We start from the raw sequence: 20,155 nt of genomic DNA, 5'->3' as shown, positions 1-20,155 counted from the left end.
TTTATAACGACTTCAGCTAATCGTAGATTATGTACTTCCAATAGCTTCCCCTTTGGAGAGAGAAACTTGGCAAGAATCCTGCACCAATCTCTATCGCATTATAGATTGAGTTCAAATCCCCTGATTGAATTTGAAATCCACAAAGATCCTCGGTCATAGTTACATAAAGCTACGGGGCTCTGACTACGGGAAATGGTTTCTCCCTAGATTTATGTTTGCTTATGCAAAAATTAGGCTGATATTCTAATCTCAATATTAATGCAAGATCTTTCTCCATATTGAATGATACCTGTTCGTCTATAGACACAAAGAGAGTTCTAAATAAGACCTGAGACGATAATAACGTTGGCTCGTGTGTTGAGTTATTAATTTGATTACTAACAGTGAATTTAAACGAATGATATCGAAGTGGTATATCGCAGTTGTTTAAAATTTAGTCATATGAAAATGGTTCCGCATTTATTTGATCACGATCTCGAGAAGTTGACCCGTTAGCCTAAGGACTCGTCACAAATTCTGCCAGTTATATTAAAGCTGTTTTAACCACAGCTTCAAACAAAACGATGTCAATAAATTGTCTACATGAGGACAAATCAAATATAAATGCATGGCAGAGTGCCTGAAATTCAGAACACAATATAAACGACACGGTATATGCTACAGGTTCAACGTTTCTTTGCTGAGTCAAAGTAAATGTTACTGGTATTTGACAAAACCTATATAAATATACGTTGCAATGAATGACACTAACCATGCTAACGCGAAAGAGAAAGAAATTTCGAAGATTATATTAGATTTATCTCAGATTCTCAGTAATGTTGAATTCATTTGTTGGATGACTTAAGACAGTTTTGGAACCTGATGGGCACGTCGGGAGCCAGGGCCTGCAAATCTACGTACGGGAAAAAGTAGGGGCGGGAAAAAGTAGGGGGAATACATAAACAAGATTTTACTCTTCCCATTTGACTAGCTAAGGACCTCAAACCTTTGGTTACACGGTTGAAAGGTTGCGATGAAAAACAAACTATTACTTTGTGCTTACGACGTTGTGGTCGATCTAGCTCAAATGGGTGAACGCAAACTTGTGTTGTTCATCAGTATTCAGGTTTGCATTCTCTAGCCATGCTAACTGTTCTCTATATTATTCTTTGTCTCTAATTATTTTCGTCAAGGACATCTTCAGTTTTTATAAGTATGAGTATCCGCTGCCTTAACAAAACATGAATACCGAGGGTATTTGTTTCGCGAATTATACTCGTTATTTATTGCTTCAAATAATAGAAAATCGCCAGCACATTTGAAGAGTACTTCCAAATACAAGTGTTTTTTTAACCAGGCATTAAGTTAAAGGCAATCGCACGCGTAATCATTCACATGGATCTTTATCATTTTCCTCATTTGATTAGACCTACCCTAAATAAATGAATTGTTTTGTTGAAATTAATGCGTTACCATGGCACCATATGCCAGCTACTTAATGCAACCATGAACAAAATAACATTCAGCGTATCAATGTTTAATAATGTAACTTTTTAGAAAATAAAATTGATTGGTGTTCGGCTCTGCCTTGTTAATCAAAATAGTTCCACATACTCATTAGAGCAACTGAACCGATACCATGAATATTTGGTACATATTTTGATATTCAAGAACTTGAAAATCAATTCTTGTGCTGTCAATAGCTCAATATGTGCAATTATTTCTAATGTTTTCGAGAAATGTGTGTCGTCTGCCTGCAATTATCGTCTATAATTGGCGGGAAAGGGTTTAATGACTAATCTGTTGTTACGATTTTATTTGATATTGCATGAAAACCAATACGGTCTGTAATGATAATGGATTAATGGGAAATTGTGAAACAAAACAATATTTTGGTATTTTTTTTCTAAAATTATCCCCATTTGTCTGGCCCTAACTTGTGTTTGTTTGTGTTTTACGAATCCCTTTCATTAAGTGGCCTCCGAGCCACTTGGGTCTTGCCAAGGCTTCGCCGAATATTATATAAAAATAACATAATCGTTTATTCTGCAGCTCTATTACGTTGTATCTTTAAAAAAGTTAGTCTAGCACATGTATTTTGTTTTACTATTATATGGTTGAATTAGACTGTAATACAATTATTTATTTATTCTACCGATCCAAATCCACATATATATTTTATACATGTCACATAATATACTGCAGTCATACACAGACTTATACAATTTCAAATGTTTTATGTTACTTCTATCAACACATTCTGTTTCACTACAGCATGATACTAATAAACGAAAGGTTCGGTTGCCAGGAAATGAAAAAGGCATAATATTTACCAACGGCTGATTTCTAAAATATTAAATGCAATGGAATTATTTAACTAGGAAAAAAAGCGTAAGTAGAACGTGAATGTTGAATAATTAAGCAGCAGAGAAATTTATTTTATTGGAGTTTGGATCTTGTAATTGAAACTTCATGCCTGATGAAATCCAATTATGACCACGTTAGTAATACTGCTTTGGCTTCAATCTTTATTTCTAGTTCTGTAAGTGGTGGGGTGGGTGGTATTCATGATGGCATATGGGATGTGCATAGGGCCGGGGTGCGTGGATAGGTTGCGGGCGAGTATGTGAGTGTGTCAGTGATAGGGCCAGGCTTCGGTAAGTTCAGACCAAATTACATGAAATATTATATTTGTATTGATTATATTAAAAGGCATAAAAACATATCAAATGTTCAAAGAAATTAATTGTACTTGCTGAGGCAAAATCGCACACTCACCCACCCTACACCCACCTACATCTCCACCCCACCCCGATGTGATATACAAACTATCAGCCGTCCACAAAACACCCCACACACGCCACAGAAGCACTAAAATTAATTTAATAAAAAAGTAATTGATAACATTAACAAAATATTGCACATAAATTGGACCAGCCAAATTATAAGGAACAAATTGGATATACGACGTACATCAAGATAACAATGCTTTCATAAAATCACAGTTAAAACACACCAGCTGAATATGATCACGATGAGATGCACTAATTTAGTAGATGAGTGGGATAGGGTATTTAAAAGCTGTTCCCATATCTTTTTGTTTTAGTTCTGGGGACCTGATACTTATTGCACTGTCTAAAGGTCATATTGTGGGTCCTCATATTGTGTCGAAACCATTCTGAGTACCTATCAGATTCGACACATTTTTGAGCAAACTGTGTACAGAGATGTAATCTTCTATCATTCTATCATTTTACCCAAGCATCCAAGGTGAGATCATCAACATACTTAAAGCTTTTATTCAGAGACTCCTCAGAAGCATTGTTGATTACACCACGAAATGTGATGGGGCCAAGCTTAGTGCCCTGTGGGACAGCACATGAATAAGTTTCCCATTCTGACAGGGCAGAGTGGTACTGCACCCGTTGACGACGAGCTGTGAGGAAGTTTATAATCTACGGCAGTAACTCGCTTCAGACACCAAACTCGTAGAGTCTACGGATAGCTAAAGTATGGTCGATGCAATCAAACGCCTTGGAGACGTCGTCTCAACTAGGGTTCCTACAGTTCCTCCTTTGTCAGTACCTTTGAAAAAACATCAAGAATTTCAATTAGACAATGAGAAGTACACGACCCTTTGATGCTACCATATTGGTTGCGGTAAATTGCACTAGAAATATCATCAATCCCCCACTTTGCAACAAACCCCTCACATACTTTTGCCAAAAGGGAAGTCTATGAGATTGGCCTTAGTTTTGAGATTGTAGCAGAGGTTTCCTTTCGAATCGGGGCAATCGTGGCATCTTTTCCAAACTTTTGAGTCATCATGCAACTATTGTTAACTACATGTATGCACACAACACATGGGCACTCACAATAGGCAATTGAACCCTACTGGTAGCGCTGTGTTGTAGCTATATGGGATGAACTAGTTAGCATCATATATCAAAAAGTATAAAAGCTATGATTTTAGTACTTGCTCTATGTTTCAATTACTTATTCTTTTCCAAATATCTGAATCTTCAACCCGGTACAAGCTTTAATAACGGGGAACATACATTTTATTTAAAAGAAATCCTACCATCTATCCAAACTCGCCGTGTTATTCCAATGCACATTTTGCTTCACCGGGCAGCCATTTTTTGGTCGTATTTGGAAGATTGGTGTCATAAAACCGTCATAGGTACAAATTTAGTACTTTCTGTCAATCAATTATGGCTTATTCTCTACATGTCAATCTTTAAATAATTGGCATAGTCCTTATAATAACGGCGGTCCACCTTGATGAGTAAATGGCAGCAAACAGCTGCAAACCAGTGAAAAATACCCCAAAACTCGGTCAGTGGAGCTCCGCTCGTACATCTCAATAGCGTCATTATCGATTGGATTAGTGGTCCGTAGCGGACAATTCGGTCGCTCATTGGATCAATATTATCAAGTTGTAATAAATTTGCATTGGACAATAGATTACTATATAATGGTTTAGTACTGCATATATCGGCTTCACATGCATTTCCTATACCTCGCGCAAATACACCCCAACTGCCCAACACTCAGCATCACAAACACCTACTTCGTCATACCCACCCCCAACACACAACCCACCCTCCCCAATACTCTACAAAAATATATTATTGTATAAAGAAGCTCGATCGATCACGAACCAAAATACACCACGTAGAAATGTCTAGAAATGTCAAGGGCCTCTTAATTGTAATTAATTTCAAACAAAATGGGTCAAATAAACATCATTTTATCTCTTACCGTATCCGAGTTAAATTATCATGGGTAAAATTAGATGCATCTGTGAAACAATGCGGTCTTATCTTTTTTCAATATAATTTGAACAGATATTACATAAAAAATATGTATATCACGTTCTCACACTGATTTCACTGTATCTAAAATGTAGTATCACCATGACTGCATGAACATGTAGCTATATACCTATAGATAGCTTATATGAATATGATGAATACATCATTTTATCCCAAAATCAGTTCATTACCAATTTGACATCCATTCTATGGAAAAAGATTACCAGATTTGATGGAATGCTTACGGGCATCACACTGATGTACGTTTATACTTCCGATGGGGGAACTGTGTGGGGAGTAAGCCGTGCATCGCTGCAAGTAAGAATTTAAATTAGAGTAGTAAGTTCTTGCTTTAAAAATGTCGTGTTTTTATTTCTCAGCGATGCATAAAAATTCGCCAATTATGCGTCCAATATCCCCTGTTGAACGTTATTCATGCTAAATATAAAACAATCGCTTTGTTACTTATATATTTTTTATTGAATAAAATTATAGCAGTAACACCCAGAAGCACATATCATTTTCACCCATTTATTCTCAATACGCTCTCTACACTACCCTTATAACTGAAACAGTGCTTTTAAACATTTCGCTACTGTTGATAATGCATTGTTTATGAAGCATGGTGTAAATGGATCATATAACGTGATTGACGATCCTAGAATGTTGCATATTAGAAAATGCAAAACAACCGGCAGCGTAAAAGTAACCCAGAATATGTCCAAAAATAGATAGTATAACAATAATATTTCGCTCATTTCATATTTTCTACTATGAAAGGTCATTTTGTTTTTGGTAAAAAGAAACAGTGGTTACAATAATTATGTATGGTCAAAAGAATATAATGTGACTACTTAAAAGCATTAAGAATTTTTATCAATTTCTAGCAATACAAAGAATAAGCAGGGACAGTCCGTCAGGGACAATCTTCTGTGATCGACTCTTTTCAGAGCCACCAAAACATTTTACATTAGATGATAGGCGAGGTCTGATTATTCTCTGTTGACAAGTGGTAGTCTTCAGTGAACGGCTCTTTTTAGAGCCACCACTTATCTACTTTTCTCTGTTGACAAGTGCAGTTTTCAGCGAATGGCTCTTTTCAGGGCCACCAAATAATTTACCTTAGCAGATAGACGACGTCTGCTTATTCTATGTTGACAAGAGGCAGTCTTCAGTGAACGACTCTTTCAGAGCCACCAGTAGCCAAGGGGCGGCCTACATGTCCCATTCTTATACTTCGTTCTGAAAAAGTCAGAGCTACTCCTGACGAAAGCTTGACAGTTTTCAACTTATCTGACGGCGTACCCGTTAAAAACTTACTAACTAATGTTAAGCCAGATAGTTCACATGTAACTTGCAGTTTCTAAAAGAGTAGATCATTAATAACCTTGATCCACATATCTGTGTTCTTTGGATAGTCAGAGTACAGAGATGAAAGTAAAGGTTTGAATTGCTTTGATATTAATTTTGTAACTATCGACAAATTATTATTATAATGTACATCATCATTATTTATTATCGTTTATTTACTATATCATTACTATCATTGTTATTTTCAATTTTTTCATCATTGTTACCTTTTGCGCAAAACGTATCAATCTATCTCATCAGTCATCAATTATAATACTAGTGAACAGTCTCGTGTTGCTATGGTAATAATTTAAAACCATGATTGTGGCCCATTTAAAGATGAAAGCCGTAAGACATATGAAGAGATAACCATCATATGGCGCTTTTAGTAATTTACCTAGTCTGATACAAACAGCTGAACATACACGATGTAGATAATACAAGAGTGTAGATGGTGGATGTGTGTTATGGAAAGGCAGTGCCGTCAACTATAAAATTACATTGTATAGACTTTGACAGACCGCCAGATACAAGCTGAATTGAAATTGATTGGGGTGCCCCGCATTAGTTTTGAAAAAAAACCGGCTCTTTTTAAAGGGAACATCTTGAAATATCAAGAATTTGCAGTTTTCTGACCTTTACAACATTTATCTATGCACATTTTGATTGAATTCTGTGTCTCACTTTGATGTGGCACTCGAAACTGTTGGATATCAATCATACAGCATTAAGATTGTTAGACAGAAAACAAAACAGTATTTAAAAAGATTGAAAAAGTTTATGAGAGGAGAATAAAGAAGAATATACGTAAGACAAAAAATGGCGGATAGAAGTGGGCCTCTATATGGACATAGACAATAGACCCTCTTTTTTTCCCTGCAAATCTGCCACCATTGATATATATTATACTTACCTTTGAAGGACCAAATTCTTCATCTTTAATTAACAAAAGTTGTTTCAGAAGCAAAACAAACGAACAAAAATAAACAAACAGCAGAATGGTAATATAACGACAACGACAAAAATAAAAATGAGTAGTGCTTGGTGCTTGGTGCTCTTGTAAATGCATTTTTCAAACAGGTTTCAAAAAATGTCACGAAAAAAATCTTTTGATAGCAATTTGAAAATCAAGAATGAAGGAAAGGAATAAGGCCGAATGATAACTATACGTCAAAAGTGTGTATGCCTATGTGGTGTCAAGATTTCAATTATATACTCGAAAGGGTAATACCGTAAAACCTCGTCTATAAGCATATAGAGTGCTTTTGATGAAAGCTAAATTAATCCAGGCACCATCCATCGACAAAATTATAACATTTTGGACTTTGAGCAAATACATTGAATTGTCTGAACATGATTGAAGTCAACAACAGTTAGATTATACATACAGAGGAACACAAAGTTACCTTGGTAACCACAATTTCACGATGTCAAAATAAATACCAATTACCAAAAAAGTGGTATCAAAACAATGTTCACATCTATTATTGAGTTATCAGCTATCTAAACATGAACCATTTCGAGTTATTTGATATTGACAAGTTACCGTGGCAACACCAATTTCACGTTGTCAAAAAATAATTATGAGTATATTGATTAAGTCTTTTTTGGATATTACTACCTGTGGATCGTTCATTATTAATACCATTAATGTATTACAATACAATGGATTCAACTCACCATAACGATCATACTAATATTGACTAGCTTCACATTTATATGTTAAGGCGAGTCGGAGCTAGAGGTTTTTGTCCTGAAATATTGGGAAAAAATAAAGCCCTCACTCACATTGAAAGGTATGGGTTCAATATACATGAGATCTCAAGGCTTATTGTAATGGGCTTTATTACTCCCTCATGTGTATGATTTTCACTTGGAGGGGGAAATAGTGAAAACATTCATTTTGACCTGCAATACATATGGAAATATGACCAGTGGCTTCCTTGACTCATTTCCTGCAAATTATCAAACCTGGGTAGCCCAAAGGATCCGACTCGACTTAAGATCGGCAGGATGTTATCAGTATAATACGCTAAAAGCGAGTGGGATGAAAGGAGCCATATTGGTCCCGTTTTAACCATTTACCTAATTACTGCAATAGGAAATGAGTCAAGGAAGCCAACAATTGCTTTTATATTTCCATAGGTTTTACGGGTCATGAGTTAATGATGCCAACAATATATCAAAACAAAGTTTTTGGCATTTTCCTCCTCCAAAAAAATCATACGCATGCGGCGGAAATATCACCCCTTAAGTTAAATGAAGCCTTAGGATCTTCTTGATATAACCCATACCATTCCTCTTATGTGTCCGCTTTATTTGTCTCAATATTTGAGTGCAAACGCCGCTAGGTTATGCTCCCCTAGAGTCGTCTGACAACCGTAAACAATAACACAATAAAAATATAAACCAATACTAAGAACGAATAATAAGATAATGTCAGCAAGATAACCAAGTCGTAATCTAACAAGTATTGATCAATTTCCTCAAGAAACGTAATTATCTTGTTCCAATGATGAATTGCGTGGATGGATGCTAAGGACCAAATAATTAATACGTATTTGCGATCAACGATTTATCTTCATTAAATCGCAAAACTGCGATATCGTCAACATATAGCGGCTGTATGGAGCACTAGGGTTAGCATGGTTAGTGTTGCAGAATTTAGGACTAGGGTTAGGATTGTTCTCCAATAATCCATGCAGGAGCTCGCTATGTGTTGAAGATATCTCAATTTGGCATATTAAATCGGGGTACACCCTGTGTTGAGCATTGTCGTAGCTAGGGGTTATGGCGCCCGGGGCCAATGATACATAATGGCGCCCTCCGCCCAATTCCTGAAACAATTGCGCGCGGGGCAATACCATAAATATTGCGCGGAGCAATAACACTAATTAATTTTGGTTATGATGAATTTCGGTCTTAAATTGATCTTTCAAATAACTATTTGTGCTGAATTTTGACTTTCATCGCTTGGAGGGGGCCGCAGAATCGATGCTGAATTGGGGTCAATTCACCCCCTAATGTGGCGTCCATGGCACGTGACCCCCTTCCCCTCTCGCTGCGCCACTGGTGTTGAGGGTTTCCATACTGCACTCTGATACTATAGCCTAAATTAGATACAGACTTTAAGGTACATATTTCGAGGTGCATAACAGACACCAAATTTGTGTCATAACAAACACCAAATTGGTGTCGATGACCTGACATGCATGCATTCTTTTGTGATGGTCTTTCAATTTGTACCGAGTGTCCTTGGCAGACTTGACTATGCTTCAGTGGTCATGAAAGGATTCAATAGATAACCTCTGCCCCACTAATCCCCAGCTATTGTCTGAAATTGCACCTCGGAAGATATATTATAACAACTCAGTCCCTCAAATGATAGTCATATAACGACCAAAAGATAAATGACTGACTATCATTGAGGACTGAGTTCCACAATCTAAGCCTAAATGTGATGTGTGGGTGTTTTTTACCCCGGGTTTTTTTTTACAAGCTTAGACTATAGATTTTTGATTTCATGGTATGTTATTACAAGGTGTTGTTAATTGTTTAGATAGTTGATAATCAATTTTTGTGCAGGTTTTAATATGTTAACATCCATTATTGATATTGCTATAGAGCGAAACGTTGTGAAACCACGGAAGTTGACGTTGTCTACTAAATTCATTCTTGACTTATAATTGTCGAACCCTTAAACAATACGTTATAGCATGGAAGAAAGAGATGAGAAGGAACCACAACGAACGCATTCACTTTGTCCACTCCCTTTACCGACATTTAGTTGACATTGTTATTCATGAGGATTTACTTTGATCAATACCCCGCGTTAAATAGGTGATTGGTATTGTATTCCATGTATTTGCATGTCTTCTGGAGCGTGTGTGAAGGATGATTTGAACTAATGACCTTCCGTGCAAGCACCCTATAGGATTTTCTCTGGTGACGTGATCATCGGTCATTGATGGCCTACATCTTTTCTTCCATTTTGCCCAATTTTTCCGAACTTTGATGACTTTTTTCTCAGAGTTGGCAGTCTTTGGCACTGAAACGAGTTAGCTAGTTACGATTATACACATATAAACTATTAAATTAAACAGGTTTTATGTACCGGACTCAACCGGAACATTGTGCATTATTTAAGAACATTTTACATCTATTTTTCATCGAAAAGTCACCAAAATCTTACCTTATTTGCTAAAGATGAAACTCAGCAAAAAACAGCCGATTTTGATTACCTTTTCGATGTTTTATAGGACATTTTCTACACAACACGATCAAGAAAACAGTTTGACTGTAGATCCCAAAACAAAGCTACTATACATGTTCAGAGCATCAGTGAAATTCCAGAATCTTACTTCTGGGTAGCGTTTGTTTGTTCGTGGATGGGTTTGTTATAAATTTTTTCCAGTAATGATTTTGCCAAGCATCGATCGCGGTAAATGGATTATACATGAAAGGAAGTACCATTGATAGCTTTTCTTTTCATGCGTCAATAGATAAGCGGATTAAAACTTGGCCGATCGAAGTCGTTGTGGTTCCTTCTCATCTCTTTCTTCCATGGTTATAGCTACTGACTTGTTCCAACACATTTGAAGGCATTTGAACCTGCAAACTCTAATCGTAGGCCTATACTTATTACTATTACGTATTCTATTAACATGAGCATTGAATGGATGCCTCTGGAAATATAAAGCAAAGATTCGAGAAATGAGTACCAATATAATGGACTAGATTCTTTCTGTTAGTTAGCACATTTTTTCACACCCACCTTCCTCAATGTGCTTGCTAATTATATCTGTTGTTATATCGAAGTGGCAGAAAGTAACAGACAGAAAACTCTATCTCTTCCCTCTCTGTTTCCAACTCAGTCTCACCTTTCCTTTTCTCTCTGTTTGTGTGGTGAGTGCATGTTTGGAATATGATGCGGGATGGGGGCGTGGGGTGGAAGGGGTGCGTTCTGAGTGTGTGCGGCATTCTGAATATAGGGCATAGGTTCTTCAGGTTGTTTAATAAAGGCGAACCGGAAAAGGGAAAACTTCATTGTGTGCCAGACAGAGATGTCTCTATAGGTACGTAAAGCTCTTGGCAGACATGAAGATAAAAAATGTTAAAGGGATATTCGTGAATTTAGCATTCCCTCTTTAGCATATAGATATTCACGAAAAAGCTTATTTCCAATATTTCGATTGATTGAATTTGTGAGTTACGCATAATTGCATGTATTCCAGTGCCACATATGCTGCTGTACTGTAATTTCCGTCTGGAGCTTTCGACAGACAGAAAACAACACTGACCACCTAACGTGTCTTACGCTGTTGTGCACGGTTTGTATTGCAAGGAGATCACTGGCTTGTACGATGCTATATTTTGCGCGGTTTGGCTTGCGCGACGTTGTTGCGCAGTTTCTGTGGCAAGGAGCCTATAACACAAGGAGCACGGACGGATGGATGGCAGTGATTTTACTGTTATACTCTATTCCATAGCGTAAGACACAAATTGGACGATGTCATTGTAAAACAGCCGAACGTGCCAGAGAGTTTATGCACACAAACATTATGTAGGCTAGTCTTAGATTTCTGATGGTACAAAAACTTTTTTTGGTGTAATTTGGGGATGAGTTTGTGGATCACGAAGTGCCCCTTAGCGAGAAAGATAAAATGTGACTCCTCGCCACAACTGAGCCCGGATGTCGCCAATCATCATTTTTGAGATATTCAACCAAAATATTCTGCTTGAAATTAGCTTTAAAATGATGTATATCATGTCTATAGTACTTGACATTTAAGTAGTGAAAAATCAATAAAACAGTCAATAAATCCTTTCTTTCCTATTGTTTATTGTTAAGTTCGATGGAGCATATCTCAATAGTGGCACTGGCGACATCCGGGCTCAGTTGTGGCGAGGAGTCACAAATGTGAAAAGCGATATTAAAGAAAAACAAAGTAAGATGGCAAGAAGGGGAGGGGAGAGAAAAAGAGAGAGAGGAGAGGAGTGCGAGAGACAGGGAATGAGGGAGGAGGGAGGGAGAGAGGGAGGGAGGAGAGGAGAGGAGAGGAGAGGAGAGGAGAGGAGAGGAGAGGAGAGGAGAGGAGAGGAGAGATAGAGAGAGAGTGGGTGTGGGAGAGAGGGGAGTTAGGAAAGAACGAGAAACAAGAACCGAACACAGTATGCATGAAAACTTCCACTTCTTCTTTTTTTTGTTATTTGTTTAACGATATAGGTTATGAAAATAACCCTGGCGGGAAACTGATCTGATTTGATGCGGTTCTCTCAGTGTTTTGTGTTTGCATTTAATTTCAACAGGATATTGCACATAACATCGATTAGATGATTTTATTACATTTAGTGTTTGATTCATTTCACCTTTGCAGGTTTGATATTTGCCATTAAATCTGATTTCTATTTTTTTCGCGCTGGATATAATAGTTTTGTCAAGTATCTATTTTGATCTACCACACGACTCACAAGCTATGAAATAGTTTTCATTCTGGTTTGTTAGAATAACATATAATACAATGTTATTTGAATTCATGGAATATTATACAGCCACGATGTGATATAATAATGGCAAAACAATGTTATTTGAATTCATGGAATATTATACAGCCACGATGTGATATAATAATGGCAAAACAATGTTATTTGAATTCATGGAATATTATACAGCCACGATGTGATATAATAATGGCAAAGACGTGACTTTTATATCGTTGGCAAGCCACTTTTAGACTGCTATCTAAGCTTAGCTAAATCAAGCTTGATAGATGATTGTCTTTCCATATAGGTTTGTTTGTCTTTCTAGTGGTCCTTCCACTTGTCTAACTGTTAGATTTTCTTACAGAGTGAGGGATTTGCAGTGATACACAAGTGATATTCTGATCAAATTGTCCTATTTATCATCGTTGATGCACTTTGATAAAGTAGTCTATATTTGGTAAAGAACTAAAATCGTCCTGGTCCAGAGTGCTCCACAAGTTGTATTGGTACACTTTATCTCTATTTTTTTTAAATTTGTTTTTTCTTCTTTATCTTTTCTTGCAGTATGTTCAAAGCCATTCCAGAAACTCAAGACATTTTTCCATCGTATAAAGGCAAGAAAGAACACCAATTACGTCAGGACTTAGGATTTGAGAACACTGCAACAATGATGATGAATGTCTTTGATGAAATTGTCGAGGAAATTGACGATGTCGATTCCGCCATCAAATTATGTAACAGAACAGGAAAGAATCACGCATCGTTTGGACTTACTCCGGAATATCTCCATGTAAGTTTGTATTACTTAAAGGGGACAAGAACATCCAAAATGACCAAGCACAAATGTGCCAATACTTACTATATAATGACAAACGCGAACCCAGTGGGCACACCTGACATTGAAATCACGTTGAAATCACGTTGAAATTTCGACGTCAAAATCAATTTCAACGTTGAAATCAGGTTGAAATCACGTTGTATTTGCAAATGGATCTCAACCTGATGGAGTTCAACCTGATTTCAACCGGGTTTCAACCTAGGTTGAAATTTCAACGTTGTATCAACGTCGAAATTTCAACCTGATTTCAACTAACCTAAGGTTGAAACCAGGTTGAAATCAGGTTAGGTTGAAACTTCGACGTTGTATCAACGTTGATTCTATGTCGAAATCCTAACCTGTGCCCACTGGGAAAGCAATATAATAAAGATACATTTTATATTTAGGTTGGATCAAAGTAATTACTTGGAGTCTACTTTTATTCTCGGGCATTTAAGGCTGCCGTATCCACCTTTTTCGTAATTGACCACTTCGTTGCCATTGGCGGCGTTTGGCTCTGCTAACTCCGATTTTGCCGACTCAAGCCCCTTACCGATGGTGTCTTCCTTGATGCCCTTTTCTCTCATCATTTTAAGTACCAGTAGTAGTAGTGTAAGATTTAATTGCTGTTGTATAGTATACATGTAAACTGTAGTGATAACTGATAACACACTGAAGATGATTTTTAAAATCGAAAGCTTTGTGCATAACTTTACATTGGCCTGTTAAACTTTGTTGGAACTCTTATATGATTATAATTGCATCTCACACGAGATCCAGGCCCTTTCTCCAATTATGCCGGAGTTAGCTAAGCGGAAAACTGAAAGCGAGTCAAAAGATGTAAACAACATACTTCCAATTATTTTGTTAATTTGCCAAGTACATTGTTAACAACGCAACTTTATTGTAAACAATTGAAGCTCAGCTAATCTAAGTATCGCAAAACTTAACATTAATTCGACAATATATTAATATTTTTATCACTAAACTTGCTTATTTTGGTTTATATTTCAGAAATTTGAAACCCATCTACTAGCCGCAATCAAAGCACATTTGGAGGACAGATATACAGAAAAAATGGAGGATATTTACACAACTATGGTTAAATTTGTTATTAAACATATGATAGAAGGCCTCGAAGCAGGAGGCTAACACAAAAATTCATGCAATTGATAGAGTTTATTTTATATTTGTAAATACTATATTTAGCATCTGGAGGAGAACTATATTGAAAATATATCAAAGAATAACATTGTGTGGCAGCTTGTCTTCATCTATTATGCCTATTTACTGGTAGCTGAATATGGATGTGTATGCTTGTTCTTGGCTAGGCCTGATCGCCATGTTGGTCACGTGCATATGATAACTGTAGTTTATATGTAACAACGAAATAAGACCACCAATTAATATGCAGTTTGGTATTTCTGTGACACTTGTCTTCAACCATCATTTGAATGTGTGATAATTGTGGAAAAAGACAACATTTTGGAGTTCAACCACAGTAGAATCAGAAATACAGGGTAATTGGGTGGCCACACTTTCAGTGCATCCTGGAATGCCCATTATCTCTCGATTGGGCCCTACGTATCTCATGCATATGGCTACACTATGGCTCGAACCCACAATCTTATTATTATGAGTCCTATCATGCTCTACCGCAAGACCACATGTGCCCACCTAGAAATCCAAAATCATCGATATTAAAATAATTATAATGCTGATTTACATTATGAAAGTCCATATTGGATATTACCCGAATGGAAGCGACATGCGAGGAAGATTGATGAGCTTCGACAGACTGGCTTCGATGATCACGGCTTATACGCATATAATACGCTTGCATAGCGTTGAAAACGGCTGGAGCTTATCGTTTTGAAATTATAACCAATTGTTAGGCCTATCGGCTTTGAAGCCTTTTCTGAGTTCGGTATTAATTTCATGTAGATAATAATTATTATCATGCATGTGATCAACAAGTCAAATGAGTCATGGGTTGTTGCTTTCTTCATTTTTCATTTATTCGTGACTCTCGTGGCTTTGAAATTTTGGCTTGCCTACATAATAATGCAATATGATTAAAATCCCATCGAAATTGGAATTATGGTTCCGGATTTTTGTCAAAAATTGGACACTACTTTGGCCATTTCTCAAATTCGATAGCAACACTTCTCCTATAGCTCACTCATGTCGATCGCAGCACAAACATGCGGCATCACAACAACACTTTCTAGACAACTATAATTCGTCGGTCGCAACACATAGTGGCGTACGTGAAGGACAAAATACGCTTCCGAGCAAAACGTTTTGAAGGATATGCTACAAGTAACAGAGTCGATACTCCTCCACTATTATCTCTCAGTGGCCCGATTCCATTTGAAATTGAAGATTAAGGTTCAAACTATTAAACTGAATGTTTAATAGTTAACAAGGAATAAATATTATAGGATAATAGCCAGCTCTAAACCTATACGCCACTATGTGAAACGGACAATTTGGAAAATCACTCTACGCCACTATGTGTTGCGACCGACGAATTGTTGCGATACAAATATTGTCTTACATAGGTATGCACTGAGAAAAACGTTAATTTCACCAAAGGAGATGAAAATACACAGTTGTTAAAGAACTCCAGTTTGCATCTTCTTGCTCCAAAATCTTCAGCATCCGTGAGTCAGCGTTCTTCAATCTTATTTGATACATGTGCATGGTGATGAAAGTGATATAGATTTCAACTTTATTTAAGCCCGGCATGAACGTTGTATGTGATACGAAGGTTGGTGATTTTTATTATCAATAGGTATTCATATTTGTATTAAAAGAAAAGAAGCCTTCATAAAATACGTATTAAAGCCTGTATTGTTGCTGAGAAAATTTGAATCGGGAACAATACTATCTATCAAAGGTCTTGAGAAAACTATTGAAATATTGCACCTTGTATTGCCTTTCTTCATAACAATGCATACCTTGAAATCATAATTGTGGCATGCTGCGAATGAATAATCATGACTTGTGCAATGCTGTTTACAGAAAATTCAATATAGTATTATCATGATTATGTACCAAAGTTATTATTATTATACAATTCACATTTGCTGACTCTTTTTAAGAGTTGTTTTTCAATATAAAATGTATGTACAATGGGCCGATTCAAATGTTTGATTGTGTTTAGATTTGTTTTTTGGAATTGTAAATCCTTCTGTAATTCCATTCAACATGTTCAAATATACTCAGCAGCATGTTTGAGAACTGATCATTTCCATTGTTTCATCTTTTCAAACATTTGGCATGTTTGGAGGACATGTTTTAGATTGCATACTGTAATTTTCTAAACCAATCCGGGTTTGTTGAAGAACAAACGCGTGCAAACCCTCCAAACAATAGATTTAAGCTGGCGGAAAAGTTTCATATGAGCAACTATTATAGTATAAAAATCGTTTAATAAAGAACAGTCCTGGACGTAAATATATTGTATGTGAAGAGAATATATATAGAAGATGTATTCGCCGCGGTTGTTTGATGTGTTTATTCAAGAACCTAACAATACCAACAGATAGCACACTAACACACACATATATATTTTTTTAGCTATTTTGATTTAGATTTTCTTTTCTTTATCAAATTGTTCATATTTTTTCTGTCTTTGATTATTTGTGTGAAAATTGAGGGCGCTATTTACATATATTTAAAACTTAATTTAGCCCAATAATATAAAATATTCCTTTTGAAAATTTCCTTGCTATATGTTAATGTTTTAATGTCATTATACAATTGTCTACCCCTTGTAAAGATGCAAACAAGATTTAAGATAAATAGCGCCATCAGTGTACAACTTTGCTTAAAAATGAATACAGTTCTATTATGCTATGTGATGTAACAGGATTAATTACCATAACGATAGATGAAAACAATTTCTGAATGTATTGCACCGCATATATAAAGTAGGCTGCACTCATCACATGTCATGCCTGTGTATGTTGCACACATCATAGATTGAATACAATAGTCAATACCGCTCTTTTCAAAGATACTAATGGAGCATACGCGAGTGAAACGCACATGGACTATTATGTGAAATTTCTATAGAATTACAATCCTTGATAATCTATGGTGCGATGCAGAGGTACAGCGTGCGTCAGGGAATTACGTTCAAAAATTATTTTCACCTATTGTTATGGTAATTAATCCTGCTACATCATTACTTTTACGGCGAATAACGAAAAGATAGGGTTTGCACCTGCAACATCAAAGCAGTCCGCCAAGAAGGACAAAAGTTCGACAACGTCTCATGTTGCGGCGTTGTTTGTCGCGCTAAGCTCTGTTCGTGGGATCTACTGGAAATGTTTGTATCGGACAAAAACAAAAATCAAAATTTTGAGTAAAAACATACACAGTAAACCAAAAAATTAAGGTACCAGTTATGTTTACACCCTATATATCCTAAACAAAAACAGAATATGTCATAATTGGAACAAGCAGCCAATAGCTGCATGTTTTAGCTCGGATTTAAGACCTCATTCGTTGAAATTGTTTAAGAAATAAAGACACGACCCAAAACCCCAAGGAAGGTCACCAATTTAAAAGTTGCAGTTTCCTATTTGCATGCGCTATTGATTTGTACACAAACCGTTCGCGAACAAGGGAACTAGCACCCTGCTTCCATTGATTAGCATGTTAAAACTAGCGTCATGCTTTCATTGATTAGAACACAAAAGTGCAACTTTTAATTTCATCTCTTCGGTAGGTTTTAGATCACCGGTGCACCGTTTCTTTAATTCTCAACCAATTTCAACAAATAACATGAATAAGGTCTTGAATCAGAGCTCAAGAGTTCAGGTATTAGCTGTTTGTTTTAATTTTGACATATTTGTCTTTACTTAGGATATACAGCCTAATACAGGGGTGAACACAATTGGTATCTTTTTTTTTTTGACTTACTGTATATACGAATATTAAGAGTGTCATTTGATTTTAACAAGTTCGTAACAAAGCAAAAAAACTGATCAAAAGTTTCTGTAAGAACGAATAATGGTTAACAAGTTTGTATATCGGACCAATAAAAAAGAGCGGAGAGGGAAAACATTTGGTATAAAACGAATAATTTCAATGGTTAATAATTCATATGAATGAATATTAAGGGCGTCCTGTTATTTTCACGAAACAAAAAGTAAAGGCCCTATGTGACTCACTGACGCGAAAGGCAGCATTTGTGATATCTAAGATACAGGCAAAAAATATGGAGCAAAAACAATAAAATACACACTAAAACTGGTAATGTAGAAGCTCGTAAGTTTGCAATTAACTAAATGTCTTATTTCAGCAATAGCGCATTCACTTGGGTTATGTTGACGACAATAATTCAATTGTGGCCTGATCACATCATGTCGCATGAAACAAAGAGTGAAATGTAATATTACAAATATGTGACGTGTCATGTCAAAAGCAGACACTTTTCGTAAAATGGAGAAATAGCCAAAAATCTGTCCGGGTGAATTTTTCACAATCTGGGTTTGTTGCGAATTTGTGATGTTATACATTAAAATGTTTAGAATAATTATTGTCTGATGGTTTCAGACCGAAATATAACTGGCATCTTGTTTTTATTGAGACATTTTCAAGGTAATTCCTACTCCCAACATCCCAGCAAACACAAAACGTTTTCGACATCATTCGCAAAAGGTTATAAAAGGTTGTCAGAAAACGTTTAAATGTCGGGTTATATAAAGGGTAAATTAAGAGTATAAAACGTTTTCATCACCTTAAAAACATATTTTGATAATCTACTGCTCAGCAAACAAAAATGTTTTACAGAAAACGTTTAAATGTCGGGTTATATAAAGGGTATAAAAACGTTTTAATTACATTCCAAAAACATTCTTGAAAACTTGATACAAAACATTCTAAACAGAATGTTATTTTAGGGTTTAAAATATATTTTGCGAAAAATGTTTGCCCAAAATATTTTCAATAACGTTTTAAAAACGTTTTCATGACCTTTATATAACCCGACATTTAAATGTTATTAAAAGGTTTTGGAAAAAACATTTTAAGAACATTTCTGTGTTTGCTGGTTTCCAATATTTTAACATAATGTTATTTAAGTATGGACACAATATTTGGCAAAAATGTTTGCAAACATAATTTACAATAACATTTTTTTAAACATTTAAAAATATTGTTGTAGTGTGTTTTCATACAAAACGTTAACGTTATCATGACCTTTATATAACCCGACATTTTAATGTTATTAAAACGTTTTTACCTAAACCAAAAGCCAAAATATAACTTATTTAAAACGTTGTTTAAACGTTTTTGTGTTTGCTGGGATGTCAATAATTTTTTAAAGGCCGATATCTCAATTTCCAATTTTATAATACCGTAACTTACGAACTCAATATCTTTGCTTAGGAATGTCCGATTTCATTGGGGACAACGGCGTTGTGGAGCAAAATATCTTAATGTAAAAACCTCAAAATTGATAACCAGCCCAAAAGTGTCTCCTTTTGACATGACACGTCACATTTGATTATGTAATCTGAATCATAAAGCAAAATAAATGTAATTTCATGGCTTTTTGCTTTAGCATGAAGCGTTATAGCTGTACATCAAAACTTACCTCATTCAATAAAGGTTTAAGTTCCATAAGGCAGGCAATAATTAAAATAATGCTGAAATATTTTGTTCAATTGCGTGTAGGTAATTATTAATTATA

At 35.9% G+C, this 20,155-nt stretch overlaps 1 protein-coding gene across 1 annotated transcript in view; it reads left to right on the top strand.

Annotated features, from left to right (window-relative positions):
* Window positions 1-15,683, top strand: part of LOC140152689 (globin-like) — a 121,754-nt gene extending 106,071 nt beyond the window's left edge. Inside the window, exons 2-3 of the mRNA XM_072175147.1 lie at window positions 13,194-13,419; window positions 14,461-15,683. Coding sequence (XP_072031248.1) covers window positions 13,194-13,419; window positions 14,461-14,598 — 364 coding nt within the window. The 3' untranslated portion in view covers window positions 14,599-15,683. The remainder of the gene's footprint in view (window positions 1-13,193; window positions 13,420-14,460) is intronic.
* Window positions 15,684-20,155: the final 4,472 nt, after the last annotated feature.

Source organism: Amphiura filiformis, chromosome 5 (genome assembly GCF_039555335.1).
Source record: "Amphiura filiformis chromosome 5, Afil_fr2py, whole genome shotgun sequence".
Taxonomy (NCBI): Eukaryota; Metazoa; Echinodermata; class Ophiuroidea; order Amphilepidida; family Amphiuridae; genus Amphiura; species Amphiura filiformis.
The sequence above is the reverse complement of the archived record's forward strand: the minus strand, read 5'-3'. Positions and strand labels throughout refer to the sequence as shown.